This window comes from Dipodomys merriami, unplaced genomic scaffold, assembly GCF_024711535.1.
Source record: "Dipodomys merriami isolate MVZ:Mamm:240054 unplaced genomic scaffold, mDipMer1.0.p SCAF_233, whole genome shotgun sequence".
NCBI classification, from domain to species: domain Eukaryota; kingdom Metazoa; phylum Chordata; class Mammalia; order Rodentia; family Heteromyidae; genus Dipodomys; species Dipodomys merriami.
The window spans coordinates 1,539,582-1,566,272 of NW_027203749.1; the positions used below are offsets into that span (position 1 = coordinate 1,539,582).

Here is a 26,691-nt window from a genome sequence, read left to right on the forward strand (position 1 = left end):
AGTAAGCCAAGAGGAAAGAGACAAATAGCACATGGTCTCCCTGATAAGTGGATGTTAAATCCAAGACACAAGGTGGTATGAAAAAGTAAACAAGACTCGAGAAACAAAGGACCCCCACTCATCTTGTCGAATCATCACTAAATGACCCTTCGCCATTGACCACATATATGGTATATATGTGTACATCGGAGGGATACTAGGAAGAGGACACAGAACTAGAGGGGAACATGGGGAAACATACAGCAGGACCCATCAGCTTCACTGGACATGGATTAAAATGAACTAAGCAATTCAATGGCAGTGATGGGAGGGAGGGAATCAGTGGGAAAGAGGGAACATCTGACACTAAGCAAAAAGAAAGGAATGCACATATCACCCGATTTGGAAGAAATGACTACATCATCAAAGCTCATAGAACTCATAAACTTTGTCGTCCATGAAAAAGACAATTTGCCCCATGAAGGTTAGAATGTGTTTGTGACTTTAACAAAGTATCACTATACCACAATACTGTGAAATATGTAAAATTATGTAATCACATAATCACAATTTAAAAATTGCAAAAATATAAGATCATTGTAGAAAGAATTTGGCATTCACCAAAGCAGTTTATGAGTACAATGCATCTTGATCACTGTCACCCCTTTCAACATTTTCATTACCTCTTCCAAACTCCAGTTTCCCTTATTTACTTATATTATTTTTTTGTCTTTTAACAAAGGGATTTACATGTACAATACAAGTTGATTAGTGTCATCACTTCAAAATCTGCACTGCCCTTTGACCAAATGGTTCCTTTCTCAAGTCTGTGGATAATGACCAGCTAGATTTACTAGGCATCAATAGAATATTTCACCCATCAGTGTCAGAATATATATTCTTCTTAGCATTGCATGTTAGGTTCTCCAAAATAAATAATATCCTAAGTCACAAAGCAAGTCCATGCAAGTTAAAATAATATATTCCCTGTATACTGTTCAGACCAAAACAGAATAAAATTAGAGCTAACACAGAAACTAAAGATCACATTACTGAATGATCAATGGTTCATTGAAGAAATGAAAATAAGAAATTCAAATGTTTATGTAAATTAATATAAATGAACACAAAAAAATACCAGGTCCTCTGGAACACTGCGGAAAATTCATAACTTTGAGTGCCCACATCAACAAGTGGAGGAAATCTTAACTCAATACTCCATTGATGCACTTCAACGTGTTTGAAAATGGGAACTAGTCAAACTCAAAACCAATACAGAGAGAAATAGTAAAATTATATCAGAAATAAATGAATTTCAGATTTAAAATTACATCAAAAACAACAAAACAAAAATTGGTTCCTTGAAAAAAATGCATTATTTATATTTATATTACATTAATTCAGCACCCTGAGGAGTTTCTTTGGTTTAGAAAGGAAATCCATATCATTTAGGTCAACACCAGTAATTGAACCAAAACTTGAAAGTGGTATTTGATTAATCCCAAGTTTTCAGTGAATCATTATAAAAGAAAAGAAATTATTTGTCAAGACAAAATTAAGACAAAATCCTGAGAAGAAAACAGCCATCTGGAAGAGAAATTGTGATTACAATTGATTAATGCAGAAATTTAGAGTATAATTTGATCTTCCTACCAAGCTCTCAAATGCTTTTTGTGTTTACACATCTCCCAAAGGCACAGAAGCTGGAGAAGGGCAGGGCAGGACTCAGGCTAACTCAGAATGGAAACATAGAAGTATTGGCATACCCCAGGTGCCCGTGGCTCAAGCTTGTAATCCTAGTTACTCAGGAGGCTGAGATCTGAGGATAGCGGTTCAAAGCCAGGCCGGGCAGGAAAGTCCACGAGACCCTTATCTCCAATAAACCACTAGAAAACCGGAAGTGGTGCTGTTGCTCAAGCGGTAGAGTGTTCACCTTGAGCTGAAGAGTGCAGGGACAGCGCCTAAACCCAGAGTTCAAGCCCCACGACTGACCAAAAAAATAAATAAATATTGGTAAAGAAGCAATGCTGACTGACCTGTCATTTCTGCTGAGTCTCTTGGGTGTCCTGGATGGGGATCAGCTCCCCCCAAGATATTCAAGTAATAACATTTGCCTATAATGTACAGCATCCTCCTGTGTACTTTAGGTCATCTCTAGTGTACTTATGAAATATGTAATGACAACATAAATGCTGTGTATACAACAGTTGTAATGTATAAGGGAAAATGACAGAAGAAAATATCCTAATTTAGGGCTGGGAAGGTGGCTCAGTGGTAGAGCGCTTGCCTTGCATGCCTGAGGCCCTGGGTTCGATTCCTCAGCACCATATAAGCAAAAAGAAAAAAGCCGGAAGTGGCGCTGTGACTCAGGTGGTAGAGTGCTAGCCTTGAGCTGAAGAGCTGAGGGACCGTGCCCAGCCCCAGAGCTCAGGCCTCACGACTGGACCCAAAAAAAAATCTCCTAATTTAATAGAGATGAATTCTTTCCCACAATATTTTCAGTCTTTAGTTGGATGAATGTAGTTTCTCACTTCTTATTTTCCAGAAGCATTCTATTTATTTCATGTTGGCACGATATGGACTTTACTAATGTTTTGCATCTGTCTTTCCAATTTCACTGAGAATGAAGGTTTAAATTGAACTCTGACAGGTTCTTTCTCAGGAAACACAATCTCATTAAGGGCTAAAAATCCATTTACAGAAAATTCCATCTATAAATTCTTAAACTTCAATCATGGGCATATATACACAGTAGTAATTTTTGTTTTCTTTCTTATTCTTCTCTTTCTCATTAGTAGCAACAGTAGTAGTAGTAGTAATAGTAGTAATAGTGCTAGTCCTGGATCTTGGATTCAGGGCCTCATAACTAACTGTACCTGTGCATTTTTGCTCAAGCTAGTGTGCTACCATTGGGATCAGACCTTCACTTCCAGCTTTAGGTGATGGTTCATTGCAGCTAAAAGTCTTATGGACTCTGTTGCACAGGTTGGCTTTGTAGTATGAGCAATACTCATATCTCAGCCTCCTGAGTAGCTAGGATCATAGATATGAGCTACTGACTCATAGCCTAGTATGCTTATGCATTTGAATTTCTGCAGTTGGTGTCAATTTCTTGGGTGAATCAAGGTGAAATGCTTAGCATCTAGTATATTAATATGAATATTAACTTTCGGAAGCAGTGTTTTTTCAATTATTTGTGAAAATATATTATAATCGTTTGTAACCTTACAGCAATCTATACCTCTTGTCTGGAAATATTGAGGGGGGAACCTGGGGATGTGGTTGGCTCAAGTAATAAAGTGCTACCTATCAAATTTAAAGCCCTGGGTTCAAATCTTAGTACAAAAATGCTGAAATGTGCTGAAATAAATGATCCAACCATTGATGCATTTAGAATTGAATCCTGGTTCAGGTTGATAAATAAGGTTCTATGCACTCCCTTAAGCTCCCCCAAATAGAAGAAGACTACCCTACAAGAAAGGTAAAGAAAACAAAACCAGTAAAAAAAAAAAAAAAGGAGTAATAAACAACAAAAGACTTCTAGTTTCCATTTATTGTACAAATGTACCAGAGATACACACTAGACCTCATGTTGAAAATGAACTGTGTAATACATGAGGGAGATGGGAGGTAAAAACTTGGAGAAAGCAAAGGAAGGGGTGACATTGTTCAAAAAGAAATGTACCCTCTACCTGATTTTTGTGACAATAACCTCTCTATATATCACCTTTACAATAAAAAATTAAATGAAAAATGATGTATAATATGCATATATAGTTATATGCAAGTATGTGCTAATGTATAAGATGAAATAAAAAGGAAAGAACAACACATTGGAACCAAACATTGAATAATGATCTAGTTTAGTTTCTGCATTTGCATAACCAATTTTGCCAGCACCATTTGTTGAAGAGGCTCTTTTTCTTCCAACCTGTGCTTTTATATCAAATTTTAGGTGGCTATAAGTTTGGGAGTTCATATCTGGGTCTTCTATTCTGTTCCATTGGTCCTATTTTTGTTCAAGTACCAAGCTTTTTTTTTACTATGATTTCATAATATTGTTTGAAGTTTGGTATAGATATCCCTCCAACACATTCTTCCCCTGGTATTGATTGATTTTGCCTGTAAGGGTCTTTTGTTATTCCAAATGTATTTGTGGATTGCTTTTTCTATTTCATTGAAGAAAGTTATCTGGATTTTGTGGGTACTGCATGGATTTGTAAACTGCTTTGTGCAATATAGTAGAGTCAATTCAAATTGTACCAAATACCTTAATGTAAAGCCAGATACCATGAAAATATTATAGGAAGTGGTAGGAGAAACACTAGGGCTCGTAAACATGGGTCAAAACTTCTTAAGTAAAGATCCAGAATCACAGAAAAAAATCAAAGAAAGACTGTATAAATTGGACTGAATCAAATTGAAAAGTTTCTGCATGATAAAGGACACAGATAGCAATATTTATAGAAAATTCACAGAATGGAGAGGAGGTTTGCCAGGCAAACATCAGACAAGACCCTAACACCCAAAATATATTTGAAGTTCAAAAAAACTAAACCTCCCAAAAACATATCATCAAAGAAACAACAATCGAAAAAATAAATGGACTAAAGACTAAAAGAGAGACATATCAGAAGAAGAATGGGCAATAAACACATGAAGAGACGACATCTATGGCTGTACAAGACATTAAATGAAAATAATCCTAAGATTCTAACTCACCCCAGTTACAATGGTCATTATCAATGAAACAAACAAGAAAAAAGGCTGGAGGGGAAGTGGCCAAAAAGGAACACAACTATCCTGTAATTTCATTAACTACTCTGGAAAGCTGGATGGAGGTTCCTCAAAAGAGCTTTCTTATGACCTATCAATCCTACTCCTGGGCATTTATATGCTTGACCACAAACCAGACCACACTAAAGCCACAAGCACAATCATATTCATGCAGCCTTATTCCCATAGCCAGCTTCTATAATCAACCCAGATGTCCCTCAGTGGAAGAAGGGATCTAAAAATATTGTATACATACACAATGGAATTCTATGCATCTATCAGGAATGATTTCCTACCATTCATAAGTAGGAGAAAAATTAGGGAAGAGGTAAAAAGTTTGACAAGAAAAATACTTATTACCTTATAACCCCTCTGTACATCACCTTGACAATAAAAATAAAAAGTTGAATGCTTGGAAAAATAATGTTAAGTGAAGTAAGCCAGACCCAAATAAATACAGGTTGCTTGATTTCCTTCATTTGTGGTAATTGTATATGCCTAAGACTCTACAAGTAAGCTCACTGGATGAAAAAGGGAAAATATATATACTGGGGCATCCTAAATTATACAGATCTCTAGTTATTCACACACAGTGAAACCAAAAGAGAATATGCTCAGGGGAGGATCACATAGATGAAATAGCTATGTGGATCTTACAATATAAAATAATAGTTATCAAAATGAACTTCAGGAAGATGAGAGAAATGGTTTTTTTGTTCCTGTTGTTTTGTTTGTTTTTCCTTCATTGTTGTTTATGTTTTAATTCCCTTTATCTTGTTTGTTAGTGTGTTTGAGAAGGTAAGGGGGACACAGAATTGGTGGGACAAATGTTGAGCCAATGGCTCAAGCCTGTAATCCTAGCTACTCAGGAGGCTGAGATCTGAGCATCTTGGTTCAAGCCAGCCCAGCAGGAAAGTCTGTGAGACTCTTATCTCCAATAAATCACTAGAAAACCGAAGTGGCGCTGTAGCTCAAGTGGTAGAGCATTCTCCTTGAGCTGAAGAGCTGAGGGACAGTGCCAAAGCCCAGAGTTCAAGCCCCACGACCGATAAAAAAATGTTGAACAATGCAACAGTGATGCTCACTATACCGTATTTTGATAATGAACATACCATTAGTGGGTGGGGATGGAAGGGAAAAACTGGGAGGGTGTGAGGGAAGTGGTGACATTTTGTAAAAATACGTACTCTTTCTCTGGCATATGTAACCAAAACCCTTCTGGGTATTACCTTTAGAATAATGATAAGTGAATTTTAAACAGATATAATATCAACTAATTATTTTATTATTAAGAATATTATTATAGAATTCTTTTTTTCTTTCTCTGTGAAGGTCTGGGGCATAGTACCTACACAAAGCCTCATGCTCTATTTTAGCTCTTTGCTCAAGGTTTCCACTCTACATTTTGGTCTATTTCTCCACTTCAAGTCTTTTTGTGGTTAATTAGAGATGTGTCTCAGGGCTATGCACTAATGGATCATGCCCATAGTCTTAGCTACTCAAGAGTCTGAGTTCTGATGTTAATGATTCAAAGTGAGCCCCAACAGGAAAGTCCATAAGACTCTATTTTCCAATCAATCACCAAAACATTATAAATGGAGCTGTGACACACGTGGGAGAGTACCAGTTTTGAGTGAAAAATCACAGGGATAGTGCACAGGTCCTGAGTTCAAGCCCCTGGACTGGCCCCCCAAACCAAAATTCTCATGAACTTTTCTGTTGGGGCTGGCTTTGAGCCAGGATCTTCAGTTCTCGGTTTCCTGAGTAGATGGGGTTACAGATGTGACATGCCATATCCAGATATATCTTCATATACTTTATCTGTACATTAAGAAACATTTTAGCTGACACATACATGAATGATGTTTTCACTTGACTTCATAAAAATGTCCTCTAAAAATATCACCAAATTACAGACTGAATGTTTGGAAAACAAAAGAAGAGAAAAGTGACGCCTTTCAAATACAAGGGGTAATAATGATATTCTTGTATTCCAAAATTTTGTACTAGTATTGATCAGCGTTTTATCAAAGCCTGGGGAGAGAATACTATTTCACTATGTTCCTCTCCAAGTGATTACTTTCTATTCAGTCTGAGGAGAAGTCCAAGGAGGTATAAATTTCAATATCATAGGATAAGCATATTTTCTGAGAATATATTTCCTGTGTCATTGATTCCTGGAAATCCCTTCAGTGAACCCAAGCTGATGACATCAAATTCTATTGATTTGACTATTTATAGCACCAAGAGTGATTTATAAGATTTAGCAAACTTCTGATTAAAAACTGTGTTAATTTGGGATTAACACAGGAATATTTGAAAGAGATGGATAATTTGTTACAGCATATCATTTTAGAAACAGTTTTCCTTCCTCACCAGATTCCAATCATGTATAATCCTTCTGACCTGGATGTTTTATTCATTCGACACATGTTTATTAAAAACTAACTCTGGAAGAATGTTTATTGGAGAAAAAGTAAATGAATGATTTTCAATACTTGCTTTTAGGACCTTGCTGGAGTCTGAGGATTGTTTAAGACTTATCTCTCTCTTTCTCTTTCTCTCTTTCTCTCTCTCCATCTCTATATCTTTCTCTCTGGCTTTCTCCATTTCTGTCTCTTTATTTCTCTTTGTCTCCATCTGTGTCTGTCTCTCTGTTGTGTCTCATATTTCTTTAGCTCTCTGTACTCCTGTCTCTGTCTGCCTGCCCCATCTGTCTCATCACTGTCTCTGTCTTTTTCTGCCACTCTATTTATTTTTTTATCTGTCCCTCTTTCTGTCTCATCTCCATGTCTCTCTGCCCCTCTGTCTGTGTCTCCCTGTTCTTCTCAGTGTGTCTTCATCTCTGTCTCCCTCTTCTTCTGTCTTTGTCTCTGTCTTTTTGTCTCTATCTCTGTGCTTCTATCTCTCTACTCCATATCTACCTCTTTGTTTGTCTTTACATGTTTCTCTGTCTCTCTCCACTGTCTTTGTCTCTCTTTCATTACCTCTCCCTCTCTCAAACACACACACACACACACACACACACACACACACAGATACACACACAAATACACAGAAACAACAGACAGACACATCACACACACACGCACACACACACAACATTATTCCTTACTCCCCCGTGAGAAAGTATCCCTTTGACTTGCCCAGGGCTGGATCAGTCCTGGTTGCTTGAGACCTGGGTTCTCTTCTTCCACAGGACAGGTGGTAAGACTCAATCAAAGGACAATAGGGATGTGGAGGCACATCCGGACTGCTGCACCAAGGGCTATGATTTGGGACAAGAATTGGTGGGATTTCCTTTTCTCTGTAAAAGAAAAAAACAGAATTTGAACCCAAATTCCAATGTATTTAATGCATTGGAAATGTTATTGATGGTTCCATTAGAATGGACATGTATGTCCATACCAAAGGAACAGAGATTTTTCTGCTGGTGGGCAGACTTTTACATCACTGGAAGCATTTGTGTAAACATTAATGAAATCCCGTGATTCATACACAGCCATATCTTTATCCAAAATAAAACTCCTTGGTAATCCATCTTTCTCTCTTGATTTAAGCACCAATGAAGACATGGAAACAGCTTCACCTTGGCAATTCTCTGGGTTTTTTTTTTTTTTTTGCCCAGAAAAGCAGCACCATGGAAAAATGTAGTAGCCAGAGGTCTTAATGAAGACCATCAGCCTTTACATTCAATAAATATTTAAATGCTCAATTTTTTATACTTCTCATGTGAATCGTATTCAAAATAGTAATAACTATGATAGATATGATTTATTCAGCAGATCACATCACATAGGAAGGACGCAAACCAATAATACTTTCTTTACCTCCTAAGGAAAAGTTGTGTGGTTTCCATATGATATTTTGTAGCATTTTTCTCTGACTCATCTTCATAGTCTCTGTTTTCTGTATTTTCTGAGGTTGTCCTCCAAAATATGTGTGGTTTGGATGTGGGAGTACTGACTGTGTATCTGTCAAATTCAATGTCAGTCTCTACTTTTTCCCAAGCTTGCATCCAATGAATAGGAGTATACCAAGCCACGGCCTAAATAAAGATGCTTTATCAATACCAAATACAGTTAGAGTTATGTAATTTTGAGTGATATTGATGTTGTAAAATAATTTTTTAATTATTGGTGAATGCTACTCATGCAAAGCATGCGTGGTTATTCCCCAACCAAGGTAGGCTCCATGGAGTAATGTACATGTCATGCCAGTCTATTCTGTCACACCAAGGGAAAGTTAGAGTGAAAATATAAAGTCAAAAAGTAGGAATGAGTTACACAAACCATTTTCTAGTATACTTAATTTTGTAATGAATAAAGTATAGTCATTTTAAATTAAGATTTTGAAGCTTCTCTATTAGAATCCTAGTTTTATGTTAAATAGCCAGTCCTTAGTATAAGGCAGGATAGGGATAGATGATGGCTGGTGATCCACTAACAGTGCTCAGCAGCTCAGGAGAAGGTAAGGTTCTGTGTAGGGAATGAGTGTGTGAACATACCAATGTTATATAAGTGACACCAGTGAAAGACCAATGGTCCCCAAGCACCAGAACTCATTTTCTTTGGAGAAGCCTTGCTCTTTCTTCAATATACTTTCCTTTGGTTTGTGTCTTTTTCCTTTTGGCTCCTAAGTCTATTCTTTTTCTTGAATCAAACCTCATAATGGATAAGTTGGCCCATTGTGGCTCTGCTCTGAACCTTGTTAAAAATTAGGTTCTGTCTTTCTCTTCTCTACCTCTTCCTCCCTTCGTCTCTCCTATGTCTTTCACACCTCTTTCCTTTTCTCTTCCCCCCCCCCTTTCTCTGTCTCTGTCTTCTATCTTCTTCTTATTCTACCTTCCTAATCCTCAATTCTAAGAGATAAATTAAGGGGAGTGCTAGGATCTTGGACAGTAACAAGTATATCTTTACAGAAAGAGCTCCATAATTATTTGAGAAATAGAGGTCTATATATAGCACTTTTATTATTCTGTCAAATCTCACAACTAAAACCTCTCATATAATTTGGAATTTGTAGTATCTTCTTGAAAATATGGAATATCAAAATTACTACTGCCAAATGGTATTTCCTTGGCACTTTGACATTGGGAAGTGAGTATTGATGATGTGCCTGAGTGTTAAGGCATCAAATGATGAGTCTACCAAACATTTTCAAAATGGAAAAGAAGAGGAAAAAAGTAAAGAGAACTTGCCATTCTACAAAGAGTTTTGTAAAGAATCAGATACTTACTTCACCTTTCGAGTTGCACAAGATTGTTGTACAATCTGGACTTGATTTGAACTTGTTTTGTTCTTTCCAAAGAAAGTCCGATGGTGGCTGGTGCTTTGCTTTTGATGCTGCTGCCCATACCTTTCAAAAAGCATTACGTTAAGTTAAAAATGCTATTAGGGGTCAGCCTAGCTCTGTAATGACATAAAGTTGTGATGATTTGGTATTTCTGAGAAAACATCTTAATCCAATTTATTTATGCATTTTCATTTTTAGACATAAAGGCATCTCATTAGGTTGCTCATTTGGTCTCAATAATCTTTCTTCCTCAGCCTCGTGAGCATCTGAGACTACAGCTGTGCACCACCATTATAACCTTCAGATGAGTTTTTTAAATATACTGATTTTATGATGTATTAGGTCAAGCCATGGAACAGCAAACAGCCACTGTGTAAGATTGCTAATAAAATGTACAAGATATATCTGGAGATAACACTCCATCAACTCACTAATTGATCTCTGATAAAATAATCCCTTTACTTCTCTCTTTAAAATATTTTCAGCTTACTTTTTGGAATTTTACTTTAATACTAAAATGACCAAAGCAAAAGATACCATATATCTAAATGAGGAAATCTTCAAGCATTAAATTATGAGCATTAATTTACTTCCACAAGATAAAAAAGTACCAACAATTCTACCAGCACAAAGTACAATAAAATTGCATCTTATGGACAGACCAACAAGTGATGAGTCTTTATGAGCTAAACTATATGCTGAGTGTGTAAATGAATTGAAGTGAGATTCTGTTCATCTTATTTTAAATATTTATAACTCTTACTGTTACTGTGGAATTGGCTGGAAGTGAGATATTTGGAAGAAATTTGTAAGAAGAAATCGATTCCCCATTCATATTTTGCAGAAGCGTATAATCTCCAATCTGCAGTTCTTTGTCAAAGGAAGAGTTAACAATTCTCACAAATAAACCTCTGATGTTGACTTCCTCTATTTTAATTTCATCAAGAAAGCTATAATATGAAACATAGAGATGAATATGAACAGAGTGAATATTAAGATTATTCATAGTTGTAAAGTTCGTTTTTCCACATAACGACTTGTACATCTCATTGTTGCAATGGATCCACCTGTATCCCTATTTAAATTTTTTGTTTTTTCCCTTCCCCTCCACAAATTATACCAATCTCAAATACAGTGAAAGCAGGGGTTATACCATGGGGGAGGAACATACAAAGAAACAAAGAAATAATCTTATAAATGTGTTAGAAACAATCACCTGAAAGAAAACATTTGAATACACAACTTTGGTGGGGAGGGAGGAGGACTAGGTGAAGGGGTGGAGGGAGGTTGGGAAGGAATGGGAAGGGGAATCAAAGAAGGATGCTACAATGCTTGATAAGAAATGTACTCATTATCTTGCCCATGTAATTGTAACCCCTCTGTACAGTATTTTCACAATAAAAATAAAATAAAATAAAAAGAGTAGGATTTTACAAATCAATCCTGGTTTAAAAAAATACACAGGGACATGATACATTATACAGTCACACAGTGAGACCAAAGGAGACTGTTCATAGGAGTGGATCACAAAGTCTCAATAAGTATGTGCATCGGATCATATAAAATGATATTTTATGAAATGGACTCCAAGAAATGGAAACAAGAGTGTATCTTGTTGTTGCTGCTGCTATTTTTGTTGTCTTTTCCTTTTGTCTTATTTGTTACTTTATTTGTATTTGGGAGGGCTAGGGGGCACAGAAAAGGCGGGACAAAGGATGAACCAATGCAGCAGTGGTACTCACTATACACTATGTTGAAAATGAACTCTACAACTTGTGGGTGGGAACGGGAGGGAAAGACTGGGAGAGCATGAGGGACAGGGTGACACTGTTCCAAAAAAAGGCACTCATTACCTGACTTATGTATCTGCAATGACTCTGTACATCACCTCTACAATAACAATAAAATATATTTTAAAAAGATTATTAATAGTTCTGATTCAAATAATTATGGAAAGTGGGACCATGGATCATACCTGATACACTTTGAATTTCGGTTGATAAACTTAGCATACTCTAGCAATTAGGCTACTCGTTTACAAAACTCCATTTCCCACAGAATAATTTACAACCCACTAGTGGAAATCATAATGGAGTTTGCAACCAGCATCTTAAAAGTATTTCTAACAATAATAACAATCTATTTTACTTGATACTGGGCATCTGACTAATAATGCCCGAATCTCTTTATCCCTCTTTATGTCTGTATCTCTTTCTTATGTTTCCAAAAAAAATTATGCACAGTTCCAAAATCAAAAATGCTAAAAAAAAAATCACCTAAGAAATGAAAATTATTTCTAGCCATATTTAATTTACTTTAAGAAAGTGGAAGATTTTAGGAAGGGAATAGATTTTTCTAGAATATACAATTTATAATATTCCATCAAATTTAGGAAAATATTAAGAGTCATTTATCCTTCTATAGAAAAAAAAAAAGTATTCACAGAAACAATTACCCCATCACAAACATATCTCTATTCATTTCCCTGTGTCTGCGTGCCTCAGAAAAAAACTCTTGATTCCATTTTTGTTTTACAAACATATTTTCAGTGGATATAGAATTCTTTTGGGCTCTACCATTTGAGTCATATGTCCACTTCTAGCTTTTTGGTGGTTAGTGGAGAGAGTCTCATGAACTTCTGTACATAGCTTGGGTTTGAATCTTAATCCCTAGAACTCAGTCTCATGAGTAGCTATTTACAGGCATGAGCCACTAGTACTGGCAGCTATAGAATTCTTTGGTGAGTTTTCCTTCCTCAGAATTTTACAGGTTTTGGTATAATATTTTTTTGCATTTTTTCTAATAAGTTTGCTATCTTCACCACATATTTCTTCCTTTGCTTTAAATAGTCTCTTTTATCTCACTCATGATGCTTTAAAAGATGCTAACTAATATTGATTCTGTTATGCTATGGAATAACTTTATTCAAATTTCCTGTGTTTGGTCTGGTTGTGATTCTTAGATTTGCACATTTGTGGACATTGAATTTGAAATAATTGGCTATCATAGATATATCATATAGTATGACATAGATATTTCATAAATCAGGACAATAGCTAATAATTTGAAGATATCAAATATTTCCCTCTCTCAAATAATTCCAGTTATACTAGGCAACTTTACCTCCTACTAAAGCTAATAATAAAGCTGTTTTATTTCTTCTTACTTTTTCTGTAAAAGTAGTTAGTACATATTTTATTTCTTCATGTTTTTTAAATATTTTCATCCATAAGGACTTCAGTGTTACTCTCATCTGTTTTATTTGTTTTGTTTAATATGTATTCATAGACATACATATTTATACATACTAATAAAATAATGAATTAAGCATAGAACCTCAAAATTGTTAAGCGAGTGGTGTCATGACCCCAACTCTTTTCCATTCAATATTTTTGGAGATCAAATTCTGATTATCTTTTTTTTTCTGAGATAGTCTTGTGACTCTTTCTCATCTACATACTGACTCTAGGCTCCTTAGGCCCTAATTTTCCTGTGATTAAGCCACAGAATTGCTTAAGCTCAAACAAGGATATTCCTAGCTAAAAGTCTCTGACATAACAAGTGTGGGATAAAATGTCTTGCTTTTTCAATGCAGGCCTGTCATGACAGAGTAGTTTCATACTAAACTCTAACATGAAAGTTAAGCCTCACAATGGTGAGTTTATCCTGCATGTTGAGCTACCAATGTTTTCGAATCAGTGCTGCCTGTTTAACCATTTGGTTGTGACATTAGCTCACTTACCTCCAAAAACAGGATTGGAACTACAAACTATTTCCTACTGCTCTCTGTCACTTTTCTGTTTTTCTGAGCTTTTCTATTGCCTTTTTGCCAGTTGATGGTTCTCAGTGCTATTTAATTCTTTCTCTCAGGGATTATGGTCTCTCTTTCATTTCCCTGACTCTTCTCATTCTCAGAGTCACATGGGGGAAACTTGTAACATATTGCCCAATCTTGTGTATATTTTTCATAGAAAACACATTTCTATATATCCTGTGTGATGTTTCCTGTAATATGTTGAACACACAAATAATTTCCTTAACTACTATTGCTAAAATCTTTACCAATTCTATGTCTATTTAGACCTTTATATTTTCTTATCTGTTATAATTCTGAATCCTTGGGGGTGATATAGAGGTGGCACAGATTTTACTCCATTCTATAAGCTGTCTTGTCAGTTTATTTACTATTTCCTTCATGTTGTAAAGGCTTTTTAGTTTGATCAACCCTATTTATCCTCACTCTTATTGTTAGAGCTATTGAAATTCTATCTAGTAAGTTATTGATTATACTATAGCAGTATTTTGAAGGTGATTTTTCTGTACTTTTCAACAAAACTATCAAATTTTCAGATTTTATATTACGTACTTATATTGACTTTGAATTGATCTTAATATAAGGAAAGACACAGGGATCCAGATTCAGTATTGTATACACGGATATTCAGTTTTCCCATTCATTTTTAAGCTTTTTATTTTAAAGATGATGTACACAGGGTTATAGTTATGTAAGTCAAATAGTGAGTATGTTTGGTTTTGAACATGTCACCCTTTCACTCACTCCCAACAACATTCTTTTTTTGTGGGGGGAGGGTCCAGTCGTGGAGCCTGAACTCTGGGCCTGGATGCCGTCCTTCAGCTCTTCAGCTCAAGGCTAGCGCTCTACCACTTGAGCCACAGCACCACTTCCGGCTTTTTTCTTTTTGCTTATGTTGTGTGGAGGAATTGAACTCAGGGCCTCATGCATGCAAGGCAAACGCTGTACCACTGAGCCACATTCCCAGCCCCCCATCAACATTCTTGAAGAGGCTTCTGTGCTTCCAACATGTGTATTAGGCAACTTTATGTAAAAGCAAATTGCTTCATCTCTGTGAATTTATTTCCATTGGTCTTTGTAGTTGTTCTCATACCATTCCCATACTGTTTTGTCACTATAACTCTGTAGTTTAATTTAAAATCTTGTATTGTGACACCTCTAGTATTATTTAGCTATTCTGAGTCTTTTATATTTCTATATTGAATCTACAAATAGCTTTTGTTAATCCATGAGTATGTGTGATCTTTCCAGTTCCTAGAGTCTTCTTCAATTTCCTTTTGTAAGATTTTATAGTGTCTACTATGTAGGTCTTTCACCTCCATGGTCAAGTATTTCCTAGATATTGGGGGATTCTGAATGGATTTTTTCTGATTAATTTATACTGTTTGATTTACCATATATTTGTAATAAGAGAGAAATAATATTGTTATATTTTCATACCTTCACTCCATTGCTTATTGAACAAATTCACCGTCCATATCATATTCCCTTTCCTCCCCAAATACTTGCCCATTTTCAAACAGCTTTTTGGTAGGTTTCACTAATATAAAATATATTTTATTAAATTGTATATATTTAATGATATATAATTATCCACATAAATTATATTGCATTTAGTCATAATAATATAGTTAGTCATGATTATTTTACAATTATTACAATTGCAAAAGTACAGGAAGCAGGCCCTGAGTTCAAGTCCAGGACCCATAAATAGAAAAAAAAATATTAAGGCAAGCTCAGATAAAAGATAGAATAACAATGCTGAGAGCAAATTACATCTTCAGGGAGGATGCACAGAACACAGAATACATAGCTGTGTAAATACAATAGTAAAAGATATTTTTCTTAGTTAAATTTATATTTAAGTGTGTCTAGACAAAAGTAACAATGGAGAATAGAATTTATATCAAACAGAAAAATCTGTGAAATCAATCACAGATGTTCACACCTATAATACTAGCTTCTTGGAAGAGGTAGAATGGGAGGATGGTGGTTCAAATCCACCATGGACAAAAAGTTTATGAGACTTCATCTCCACCAGTGAAAAGCTGGGCACAGAGGTGTCTTTCTATCACCCCAAATATGAAGCAAATATAATTATGAGAGCTCTCTGTCTAGACCTGCCTACACAAAAGCTGAGAATTTATTTTAAAAACAAGGTGAAAAAGGTCTGGAGATGTGACTTAAGTAGTTGAGTGCCTGACTAACAATCAAAAGGGCCTAAACTCAAATATCAGTGTCTCCAAAAAGAAAATAATATAAATTGACAAATTTCAGGAAAAGAGGAACAGACACATCAATTGAAATTTTATTATACTATATATGAAGTGGCAAATATCACCTGAAGTTAGGCTGTCATATGTGCAAGATGTATCATTTAAACCCCAAAGAAAGTATAAAATAGCAGTTTTAGTTAATTGACCAGGAGTAAAATATAATTATTAATAGGTACTACTTAATGCAAAAGGAAATAGATGGCAGAGAGATTTGAATAACAACAATACTGAAAAAGGAAACTAGGAAAATGGGGACTTAATTCTAATCCTATTAATAATTAATAATACATGTAAATGGATTAAATACACAATTTAAGGCAGAGATAATCAGACTAGCAAACAGAACAGGTCTTCTGTATAAATTTGCATGACATATAAATCCCGGAGTTTGAAAGGAAAGGATGAAAAAACATTCACCATACTAACACCAGTTTAAAGAAAAATCTGTAGAAGATTTTACATCAAAGAATATTATCAGGGATAAGTAAAGTCCTTTAATTATGCTGAAAAGATCAAATCAATAGGAGGTTATAATATTCCTAAGAGTTGCAAATAATACTGAAGCTACAAACAACACACAACAAAACTGATTGAACTTCAAGGGAGAAATCAATAAATCTACCATGGTAGCAGATTTGAATTCCATTTGTTCAATAAATGATACAGAAAAATACACAGAGGAGTTCTGGGAAGATGGCGGAGGAGAAACTGGAGGCTAAACAAACTCTCACATAGAAAGCAGTTTTGGTGTTCCAGTGAACAGTCCTAAACCAGATAATCACACCAAGTGTGCCATCACAGGACACAGAATTAGGCCAGAGAGGGGAAAATCCAGGCAAGGAGACAGCTCTGAGCACTTACCAGCAGCAGTGGTGGCCATAGCCGCCATACCTGTAACACAGAGAGTCCGGGGACAAAGGTGCCAGATGTGGCAGGTGAACAGATTCTATTCAACACCAGCAAGAACTGACAAGGAGCAGACATCATCATCCTGCAGTTTGCAGACCAGAAACAACCCAGGAACGAAGACTCCAGTGTGAGTAGAAGCCTGACATCCTCACTCCTTCTCAGAGAGCAGAGGAGAGAAGGCCACCAGCCCCCCCCCCCCACTACCGGGGATCTCCATCCTTGATACTGACAAAGGCCTGGCTGAACAGCTAGCTCCAACTCAGGCCTTGGAAGAAAACTAGAGTCATTTAGCAGGTCACAGGAACCTAAGCTGACCTGCCAGGCTCAGCTCCACCCAGGGAAAAGTCACCCAGCCTGGACTTCCAGCCCCAGGAGTGGCTGTCTTCACTGGGTAAACAGAGCCAGAAGCTACCCCTCCCTACAGCAGCCTTGACAATCAATTGAAATTCAGTAAACATAAACCCTGAGAATGGCTCCAGGAAGGGCTCTATGAGTGCCTCAGAAGCTAGCCCCTCAGGGAAAAGCTACTGTTTGCTGAAAGGCTCAAGGCAACCCAGAACCTAGCCTCATCTCGGCATCTCCAAACTAGAGGAAGCAGCCATCTCCCTCTTTTGTGATAGTCAAAGCAGATCTCCTCCCATTGAACTAGCCTGGGAGGAGGATCACAAAATCCTGGGTAAAGCAGAGCATTTTTCTGCCAGTTCAAACAAACTGATGTAAGAAACCAACCAAGCCACAGGAAAATCAAACATCACAAGCAGACCAGAGACTCCAACAAGAGACTGGTTACAGACACAAGGGAGATACAGGATCTTCCCATCCCCCCCAAAAAAAATCAAAGAACTCTTTTTTTGTACCTTTTATAAAAAAATTTTTCTCTAAAACTTTTTAATTTTTAATTTTTGCCTTTTTTACTTTTTAAAAAAATTGTTTTCTATTAACTTTTTTTCTTCATCTTGTAATTTTTATTTTAGGGATATATTGTGTATGCTTGTTACTTTCCTTTTTTTCTTTTTTTAAATTGTTTTTGTTTAGCTCTACAAAAATTTTGATCCTTTTTTTCTTTCTTTCTCATTCTTTTCATCTTTTCTCCTTTTGTTCTTTGTGTGACTTAATTGCTGTACTGCTAATCCTCAGATGTACCCATAGTGGATTATTAGACATTATTCTCCATTGTGTACACACTCAATCCAGAAATTTATTACTCAATTCAAAACCTCTTAGACTTAAATTCCTTAGTAGCAGTATTACCTCTTTATACCTATAAAATATTTTAAGCATTTTTATTTTTAAGTTTTTCATGTCTCCCTTCTAGCTCTCCCTTCTCTCATTCAATCCACGTTCTTCTCTGAATTTTTCGTTGTTAGTTTTCATAATAATTAAGTGTTCCACTTTTTAATTTTTACTTTTCTATTTTTTCTTGTCTTTTTTTCTCTTTCTTCTTTTTTGTTCTCTCTCTACTTTCATTCTATACAACATATTTCCCGTTTTCAGATTAGGACTTAGTTAACTGTCCCTCTGCCTTTCCACATCTCTCTATTCCTATTTTTAACCCACATCTCTCCTTAAATCTAATAATTTCTGGTATGCAAATTCTTCTTTAAGGTTCGCAGCCCATTAATACATAGTTGTTTGATGTTGAATAGATATATCTGTTGAACTAGATTGTATCTGCAGACTTTTGACTGTGCAACTAGTCTTTGGTTGATGTTTGCCCTAAGATAGTGTTCTAGCATAAACTGGTGCTACTTTCATCCCAAATGGTCAGAAAAAGATTAAAAAAAAAAACACACACACACAAGAAAAATGGCAAGCCCGGGTATCTCAACTCCCACTCATGATTATCAGGGGTCAGAACAGATAATGAATAATCCAGGGGAGAGTTCCCAAAACCTCTACAAACACTACTGGTAAACATGATAAATGAAAGATTGAAAACCTGCAAAGGACTCTGTATGAGCATGATAGGGAGAGAGAGGAGGCAAACAAAAGGATAATACAGGAATATCATGAGCATGAGGAAGCTACTCAAATATTGATACAGGAATTGCATGAGCAGCTTGAGAACACTCAAAGAAAAATAAAGGAATGGCGTGAGCAGGCTGAGATCAGTCAAAGAGAACAACAGGAATTGCGTGAATGTGAGGAAGCTAATCAAAGAGTAATACAGGAATCAAGAGAGCAGGATGAGAATACACAAAAATCACTAAAGGCATTCATGGAATCCATTAACAGAGAGCTGAAATAAGACAGGGAGACCACAAAAGGAATGCTGAATGGAACCCAACAGAAGGAATGGGCGTCCAAGGAAATCATAACCAATCAACTAATTGACTTGAGAATACACACTGAACACCATTTTAAGGAAGTAAAGAAGTTCATACAAGATCTAAAACAAAGCTCCAACAAAGAATTTGAAGCCATCAAAGCTGACCAATTAGAAGGAAAAGAAATAAAAAACAAAGTAGAAAATCTTTTTTTTTTTAATTTTATTTTATTTGAGAACATACTGTACAGAGGGGTTACAATTACATTGGCAGGATAATGCATACATTTCTTACCAAGCATTGCAGCCTCCTCCTTTGTTTACCCTTCACCTCCCTTCCCAGCCTCCCCCCTCCCCCCCACCCAATCATACCCCCCTCCCCCCCCACTCCGACATTGTAAAGCTTGCTTTGACATGACATTTTGTAATTCTCCTTGTTACAACAGGTCCACCTGAATCCTTAAACGACTTGTTTGTCCCCCTCTCCTCCACATGTTATACTGACATCAAATAAAGTGAAAGCGGGGGTTACACTGTGGGGGAGGGACATACAAAGCAACAAAGAAATAATCTTATAAATGCGTTAGAAACACATGCTTGAAAGAAACGAAAACATTAAAATACATATTTAAGGGTTCGTTTTCCTAACATCACATTATCTGATCTTTTCCGCTTGACTCATACCTATACTAGATATTGCAAATAAGGGAAACCATGGGACCTATGTTTCTTTGGGCCTGGCTTACTTCACTTAATATAATTTTTTCCAAGCCTTTCCATTTCCTAACAAATGGGGAAATGTCGTTCTTTCTGATGGAGGCATAGAATTCCATTGTGTATATATACCACTAAAGTAGAAAATCTTGACTGTAGGTTAGACCACGCAGAAGAATGTCAGGGATTGAAGACAGCCTAGATATTATAGAGAAAGAACATACTACCATCCAAGACAAGTCCAAGAAATATGATAGATCTATTCAACACTTGGAAGACACCATCAGAAGGCCTACTCTGAGGATAATGGGTGTAGAGGAGCACCTACAAACAGAAGTTAATGGTCTAGGAAATTTGTTTCAGAGGATCCTAGCAGAGAACTTCCCAAACATGCAAAAAGATAGGCCTATTCAGATACAAGAAGCTTTAGAACTCCAAATAGACCATCCAGAACAGGATATCCCGCCAACAGGTTATAATTCGCACAGGCTCTATTCAGACCAAGGAAAACATCTTTAAAGCTGTCAAGGAAAAAAGATCAATCATCTATAAAGGGAAACGAATTAGAATCACCTCAGATTTCTCAGCAGAGACAATCAAAGCAAGAAGAGCCTGGAATGATGTATGCCATGCCCTAAAGACAAACAACTATCAACCAAGAATACTGTACCCAGCTAAACTCTCCTTCATAACCGAAGGTCAAATAAAAACCATCCATAACAAAGAAAAATAGAAACAATATATCTCCACCACACCAGCCCTACAAAGGATTCTTAAAGATCTCCTACACATAGAAAATGAACAAGACCACAATAAACGCCAAGAAACCACACCCAAACTGAGAATCCAAGAACCATAGGAAGAAGCCATTTGCCACAGCCCCCAAGAAGGTGGATAAAATGGCAGGAACTCCCAAATACTTCTCAGTCCTATCTCTCAACTTTAACAGACTTAACTCTCCAATTAAGTGACAGAGACTGTCTAGTTGGATTAAAAAGCAAGATTCTTCTATTTGCTGCCTTCAAGAGCAAGAGTCACATCTTGCCCATAAAAACAAACACATTTTGAAAGTGAAAGGCTGGAAAAATCTGTCAAGCAAATGCCCCCATAAACAGGCGGCAGTTGCAATCCTAATCTCAGGTAAAATAGACTTCAAATTAAAATGTGTGAGAAGAGATAAGGAAGGTCACTACATACTAATTAAGGAAATCTCTCTTTCAGGAGGATATTACAATTCTAAATATCTATTTGCCAAATATCTGAGCACCCAAATTTATCGAAGAAACACTACTTTCCCTCAAATGCCACATAGATTATAGATCAAAGACATTAATTGTTGCGGACTTTATTTTTTTTTAAATTTTTTTGGTTATGTGGTGCTGAGGAATCGAACCCAGTGCCTCAGGCATGCAAGGCAAGCACTCTACCACTGAGCCACCTTCCCAGCCCTTGTTGGGGACTTTAACACACCACGTTCCCCACTAGATAGATCAACTCAGCAAAAACTCAACAGAGAAACCACAGATCGAAACAACTGCATAGATCAACTAGATTTAACAGATATCTACCTAATATTTCAACCAGTAGCATCAGAATACACGTTTTTCTCAGCAGCACATGGAACATTTTCTAAAATAGACCACATTTTAGGCCACAAAGCAAATTTGTCCAAATTCAGAAACATTGAACTTATACCTTGCATTCTCTCAGACCACAAGGGAAGAAAATTAGATTTCAACACCAAAAGCCACCAAAGAATTTCCTGTACCACATGAAGACTCAACAACACACTGCTGAATCATGAGTGGGTCATGGAAGAGATTAGAAAGGAAATTCAAATGTTCATGATATTCAACAAAAATGAACACACAAATTATCAGCTCTTCTGGGACACAGCAAAGGCAGTACTCAGAGGCAAGTTTATAGCTCTGAGTTCCTACATCAACAAATTGGAGAGATCTGAGACCCACAATTTAATGAGGCATCTGAACCTCCTTGAAAAAGAGTAGCAAGATAAACCCTAATCCAGTAGATGGAAATAAATAATTAAAATTAAATCAGAATTAAATGAATTAGAATCCAAAAAACCAAAGAAAGAATCAACAAAACAATGAGTTGGTTCTTCGAAAAAATTAACAAAACTGACAGATCCTAAGCAAATCTTCTCAGAAAAAGACGAGAATCCACCAAAACAAATAAACTCAGAGATGAGAATGGAAACATCACCACAGAAACAACTGAGATTCAGAGCATTATAAGGGAATACTTCTCAAACCTTTATGCTAATAAGTTTGAGAACTTGGCAGAAATGGACCTTTTCCTAGCAAATATTGACATGCCAAAACGAATCCTAGATGATTTAAACCATCTTACCAGGCTCATATCAAGCAATGAAATAGAAACAGCAATAAGAGACCTCTCGTATAAGAAAAGCCCAGGACCAGATGGTTTTACAGCGGAATTCTACAAGGCCTTCAAAGCAGATCTCACACCAATACTACTCCAACTCTTAAATGAAATTGAAAGAGAACGTTCACTACCAAACTCATTCTAGGAAGCCATCATTACCCTCATCCCAAAACCAGGCAGGGACTCATCAAAGAAAGAGAACTATAGACCCATTTCTTTGATGAATATTGATGCAAAACTTCTCAACAAAATTTTGGCCAATCGATTTCAACAATTCATCCAAAAAATAATACACCACGATCAAACAGGATTCATTTCAGTGATGCAAAGCTGATTCAATATACGCAAATCAATTAATATAATTCATCACATCAACAGGAGCAAGGATAAGAACCACATGGTTATCTCAATAGATGCAGAAAAAGCATTTGACAAGATCCAACACCCCTTTATGATGAAAGTTTTGGAAAAATTAGGAAACCATGGAACACTCCTCAATACAATAAAGGCAAACCTCCAGCCAGATTATACTTAATGGTGAAAAACTAAAGCCATTTCCTCTTAACTCAGGAATGAGACAAGGATGTCCACTCTCTCCACTTTTCTTCAATCTAGTATTAGAATGCCTAGCTACTGCAATAAGAAAAGATGCAAACATAAAAGAGATCCAAATAGGGAAGAAGAAATAAAATTCTCCCTCTTTGCAGATAACATGATCTTATATTTAAAGAATCCAGCAGATTCCACTCTCAAATTACTCAAGCTGATCCAAAACTTTAGCAAAGTAGCAGGATATAAATTAACCCTCAATAATCAATTGCTTTTCTGTATGCCAACAATGAGAAAAGTGTGGCTGAAATTAGGAAAGCAATTCCATTCCTAATAGCCCCACAAAAAATAAAATACCTAGGAATTAACTATAGAAGTGAAGGACCTCTATGATGAAAACTTTAAAACTTGAAAAAGGAAATCATGACAGAACTTAGGAAGTGGCAAAAACTCCCATGTTCCTGGATTGGAAAGATCAACATCATGAAAATGGCAATACTTCCCAAGGCTATCTACAAATTCAATGCGATATCTATCAAAATTCCAACTCATTCTTCAAGGAAATAGAAGAGGCAATCCAAACATTCATATGGAACAATAAAAGTCCCCGAATAGCAAAAATGATGCTCAACAGAAAAAACAGTGCTGTAGGAATATCAATACCAAATCTCAAACTTTACTACAAAGCCATAGTAATCAAAACAACTTGGTACTGACACAAGAACAGACCTCAGGACCAATGGAATAGAATTGAAAACCCAGAAATGAACCTAAAGACCTATAGCCATCTAATCTTCCATAAGGGAGCTAAAACAATAGAATGGAAGAAAGACAGCCTCTTCAGTAAATGGTGCTGGCAAAATTTGTTAACTACTTGTAGAAAACTAAAGCTAGATCCTTATATATCACCCTGCACCAGAATCAACTCCAAATGGCTCAAAGACCTTGGAGTCAAACAGACACTCTGAAAACATTACAGGATAGAATAGGAGAAACCTTAGGTCTCCTTGACACAAGCCGAATTTTTCTTAATAGAGACCCAGAAACACAACAAATAAAAGAAACGATAGACAAATGGGGCTGCACGAAATTGCGGAGCTTCTGCATGGCAAAGGACATAGCTAGCAAGATCAATAGAAAGCCCACAGATTGGGAGAAGATCTTCACTAGCCATACAACGGACAAGGGTCTCATATCTAAAATACACTTGGAACCCTAAAAATTAAATCCCCCAATAACACATACTCAAAGGAACAACTGCCCAATAAATAAGTGGGCTAAAGACTTAAAGAGAAACTTCTCTGAAGAAAGAAAGATGGCTAATAGACACATGAAGAAATGCTCAACTTTCCTAGACATAAAAGAATTGCAAATCAAAACAACATTGAGATATCACCTCACCCCAGTTAGAATGGCTAAAATCAAGAACGCTAATAACAACAGATACTGGAGGGGATGTGGACAGAAGGGAATTTTACTTCATTGTTTGTGGGAGTCTAAAGTTGTTGAACCACTTTGGAAAGAAGTATGGAGGTTCCTCAAAAGACTCCACATGGAGCTTTGCTATGACCCATCAATCCCACTTTTGGGGATTTACCCAAATATTCACAAACAAGACCACACTAAAGCTTCCAGCACGACTATGTTTATTGCAGCATTATTTACTATAGCTAAAATATGGAACCAACCCAGATGTCCCTCAGTAAATGAATGGATCAAGAAAATGTGGTATATTTACACAATAGAATTCTATGCCTCCATCAGAAAAAATGACACCTCCCCATTTGTTAGGAAATGGAAAGGCTTTGAAAAAATTATATTAAGTAAAGTAAGCCAGGCCCAAAGAAACATAGGTCCCATGGTTTCCCTTATTTGCAATAACTAGTAAATGTCTGAGTCAAGCAGAAAAGGTCAGATTAGTTGATGTTAGGGATATGAACCTAAGATATGTACTCAAATGTTTTTTTTTCTTTCATGCGATTGTTTCTAACACATTTATATGATTATTTCTTTGTTGCTTTGTATGTCCCTCCCCTATGGTATAACCCCTGTTTTCATTGTATTTGATGTCAGTATAATTTGTGGAGGTGAAGGAGAAAAACAAACCGTTTAAATATGGATACAGGTGGACCCATTGCAACAAGGAGATGTACAAGTCTTTATGTTGATAAACGAACTTTACAACTTTGGTGGGGGGGGGGAGGATTTGGTGGGGGGAAGGGAGAATTGGCAGGGATGGGAAGGGGAAACAAAAGAGGAGGCTATAATGCTTGACAAGAAATGTACTCATTATCTTTCCCATGTAATTGTAACCCCTCTGTTCAGTAGTTTCACAATAAAAAAAAGAAAAGAAAAATAAACAGAAAATAAAGCAGAGAATTCTTCATGGTACAATCATCCAGCATAGAAATTTTGAATCATTTCATTCAACAACAGCAAAATACACATTTTTTTGAAGGACACTCAGAAATTTCGCCCAAACAATATCATGAGTATAAAATGTGCTTTGAAGAAGTTGTTAGCACACATATATAATCCTAAAATGTGGGAAGCAAATGCAGGAACATTACATGTGTGAGGCTAGCCTGCTCAGCAGATAGAGATAACATTTAAAATTTTAAAAAAGCTCTTTTCTTAAAACACAAGTACCAGTAAATTTAAAAGAATTCAGGTCATACCAAGAAAATTCATTAATCAAATTGAAAATAACACTGGATGTAATAATGACAAGATATTTGAATAACCATCATACTAGATATTCAGTACAGTATTTGGGTACAAACATTTCCAAATTCACCAAGGATAAAAAAAACAAAACAATTTGAACTAAGTACGAATGCATTTCAAATTATATAGGATGAGATAACTGAGAGATAACAGCAAGTATTTACACCAAAAGAGAGAAGAGTATCAATTCACCTATCTTGCCTTCTATCTTAATAAAATTGAAAAACAGAAACAAATGAAATAAGCTGCAGGTCCTGAATATATGTAACAATTCAATGAAATAAAGGCAAGCAAACAAAATTAGAAGAGATGAATGAAAAAAAAATAAAAAGCTCTGAATCAGTGAGAAATCTATAGTAAGGTCCACCTGGAAGAGAGAGAAGGGTACAAATAACAAATCAGAAGCAAAAGGAAAGGGACACTACTATAGATGCTACTGAATTTAATTGGTGGTAAAGTACTAATGGATTTCAAACTGAGAAGCCTCACCTTTACTATGCAGGTGCTCTACACTTAACCTGCACCCCAGAATTTTCCTTTAGTAATTTTACTTCCTATATAAATGGGATCATAGACATCTTCCTTTATGATGGACTTGTTTGTTGAGATGTAGTCTTGCAAACATTCCCCTTGGCTACCCTTGAACCATGATACTTCTAAACTCTACCTCCTTAGTAATGGGATTGCAGTTACATACCATCACATCGAATACTTGTATTTATTTAAAATAGAATTTATCATTGAAAAGTCTTTCTACAAAAAAATCTAGGATCAGGTCGCTTCTCTGATCAACTCTATAAAATACTTCAGTGAAAATATCATACTTCCTAGGAAAACACTTCTGGGTAATGAAAGAAGAAAATACATTTCATCTCATTCCGTAAGGTAAGCATTACCCTTCTGTAAACCACAAAAATATATTACAAGAAAAGAAGACTATAAGAGTAATATTCTTCACAAACTTATCAGGAAAATTT

At 36.1% G+C, this 26,691-nt stretch overlaps 1 protein-coding gene across 2 annotated transcripts in view; it reads right to left on the reverse strand.

The window, feature by feature from the left end:
- LOC138835266 (lamin tail domain-containing protein 1-like) overlaps nt 1-26,691 on the reverse strand; it is a 68,260-nt gene that overhangs the window by 13,415 nt on the left and 28,154 nt on the right. For both annotated transcript variants that reach the window (XM_070033836.1, XM_070033837.1), the window contains exons 5-8: nt 10,814-11,000; nt 9,994-10,113; nt 8,586-8,803; nt 7,902-8,062 (exon numbers count right to left, since the gene is read on the reverse strand). In XM_070033836.1, the coding sequence (XP_069889937.1) occupies nt 7,902-8,062; nt 8,586-8,803; nt 9,994-10,113; nt 10,814-11,000 (686 nt within the window). The remainder of the gene's footprint in view (nt 1-7,901; nt 8,063-8,585; nt 8,804-9,993; nt 10,114-10,813; nt 11,001-26,691) is intronic.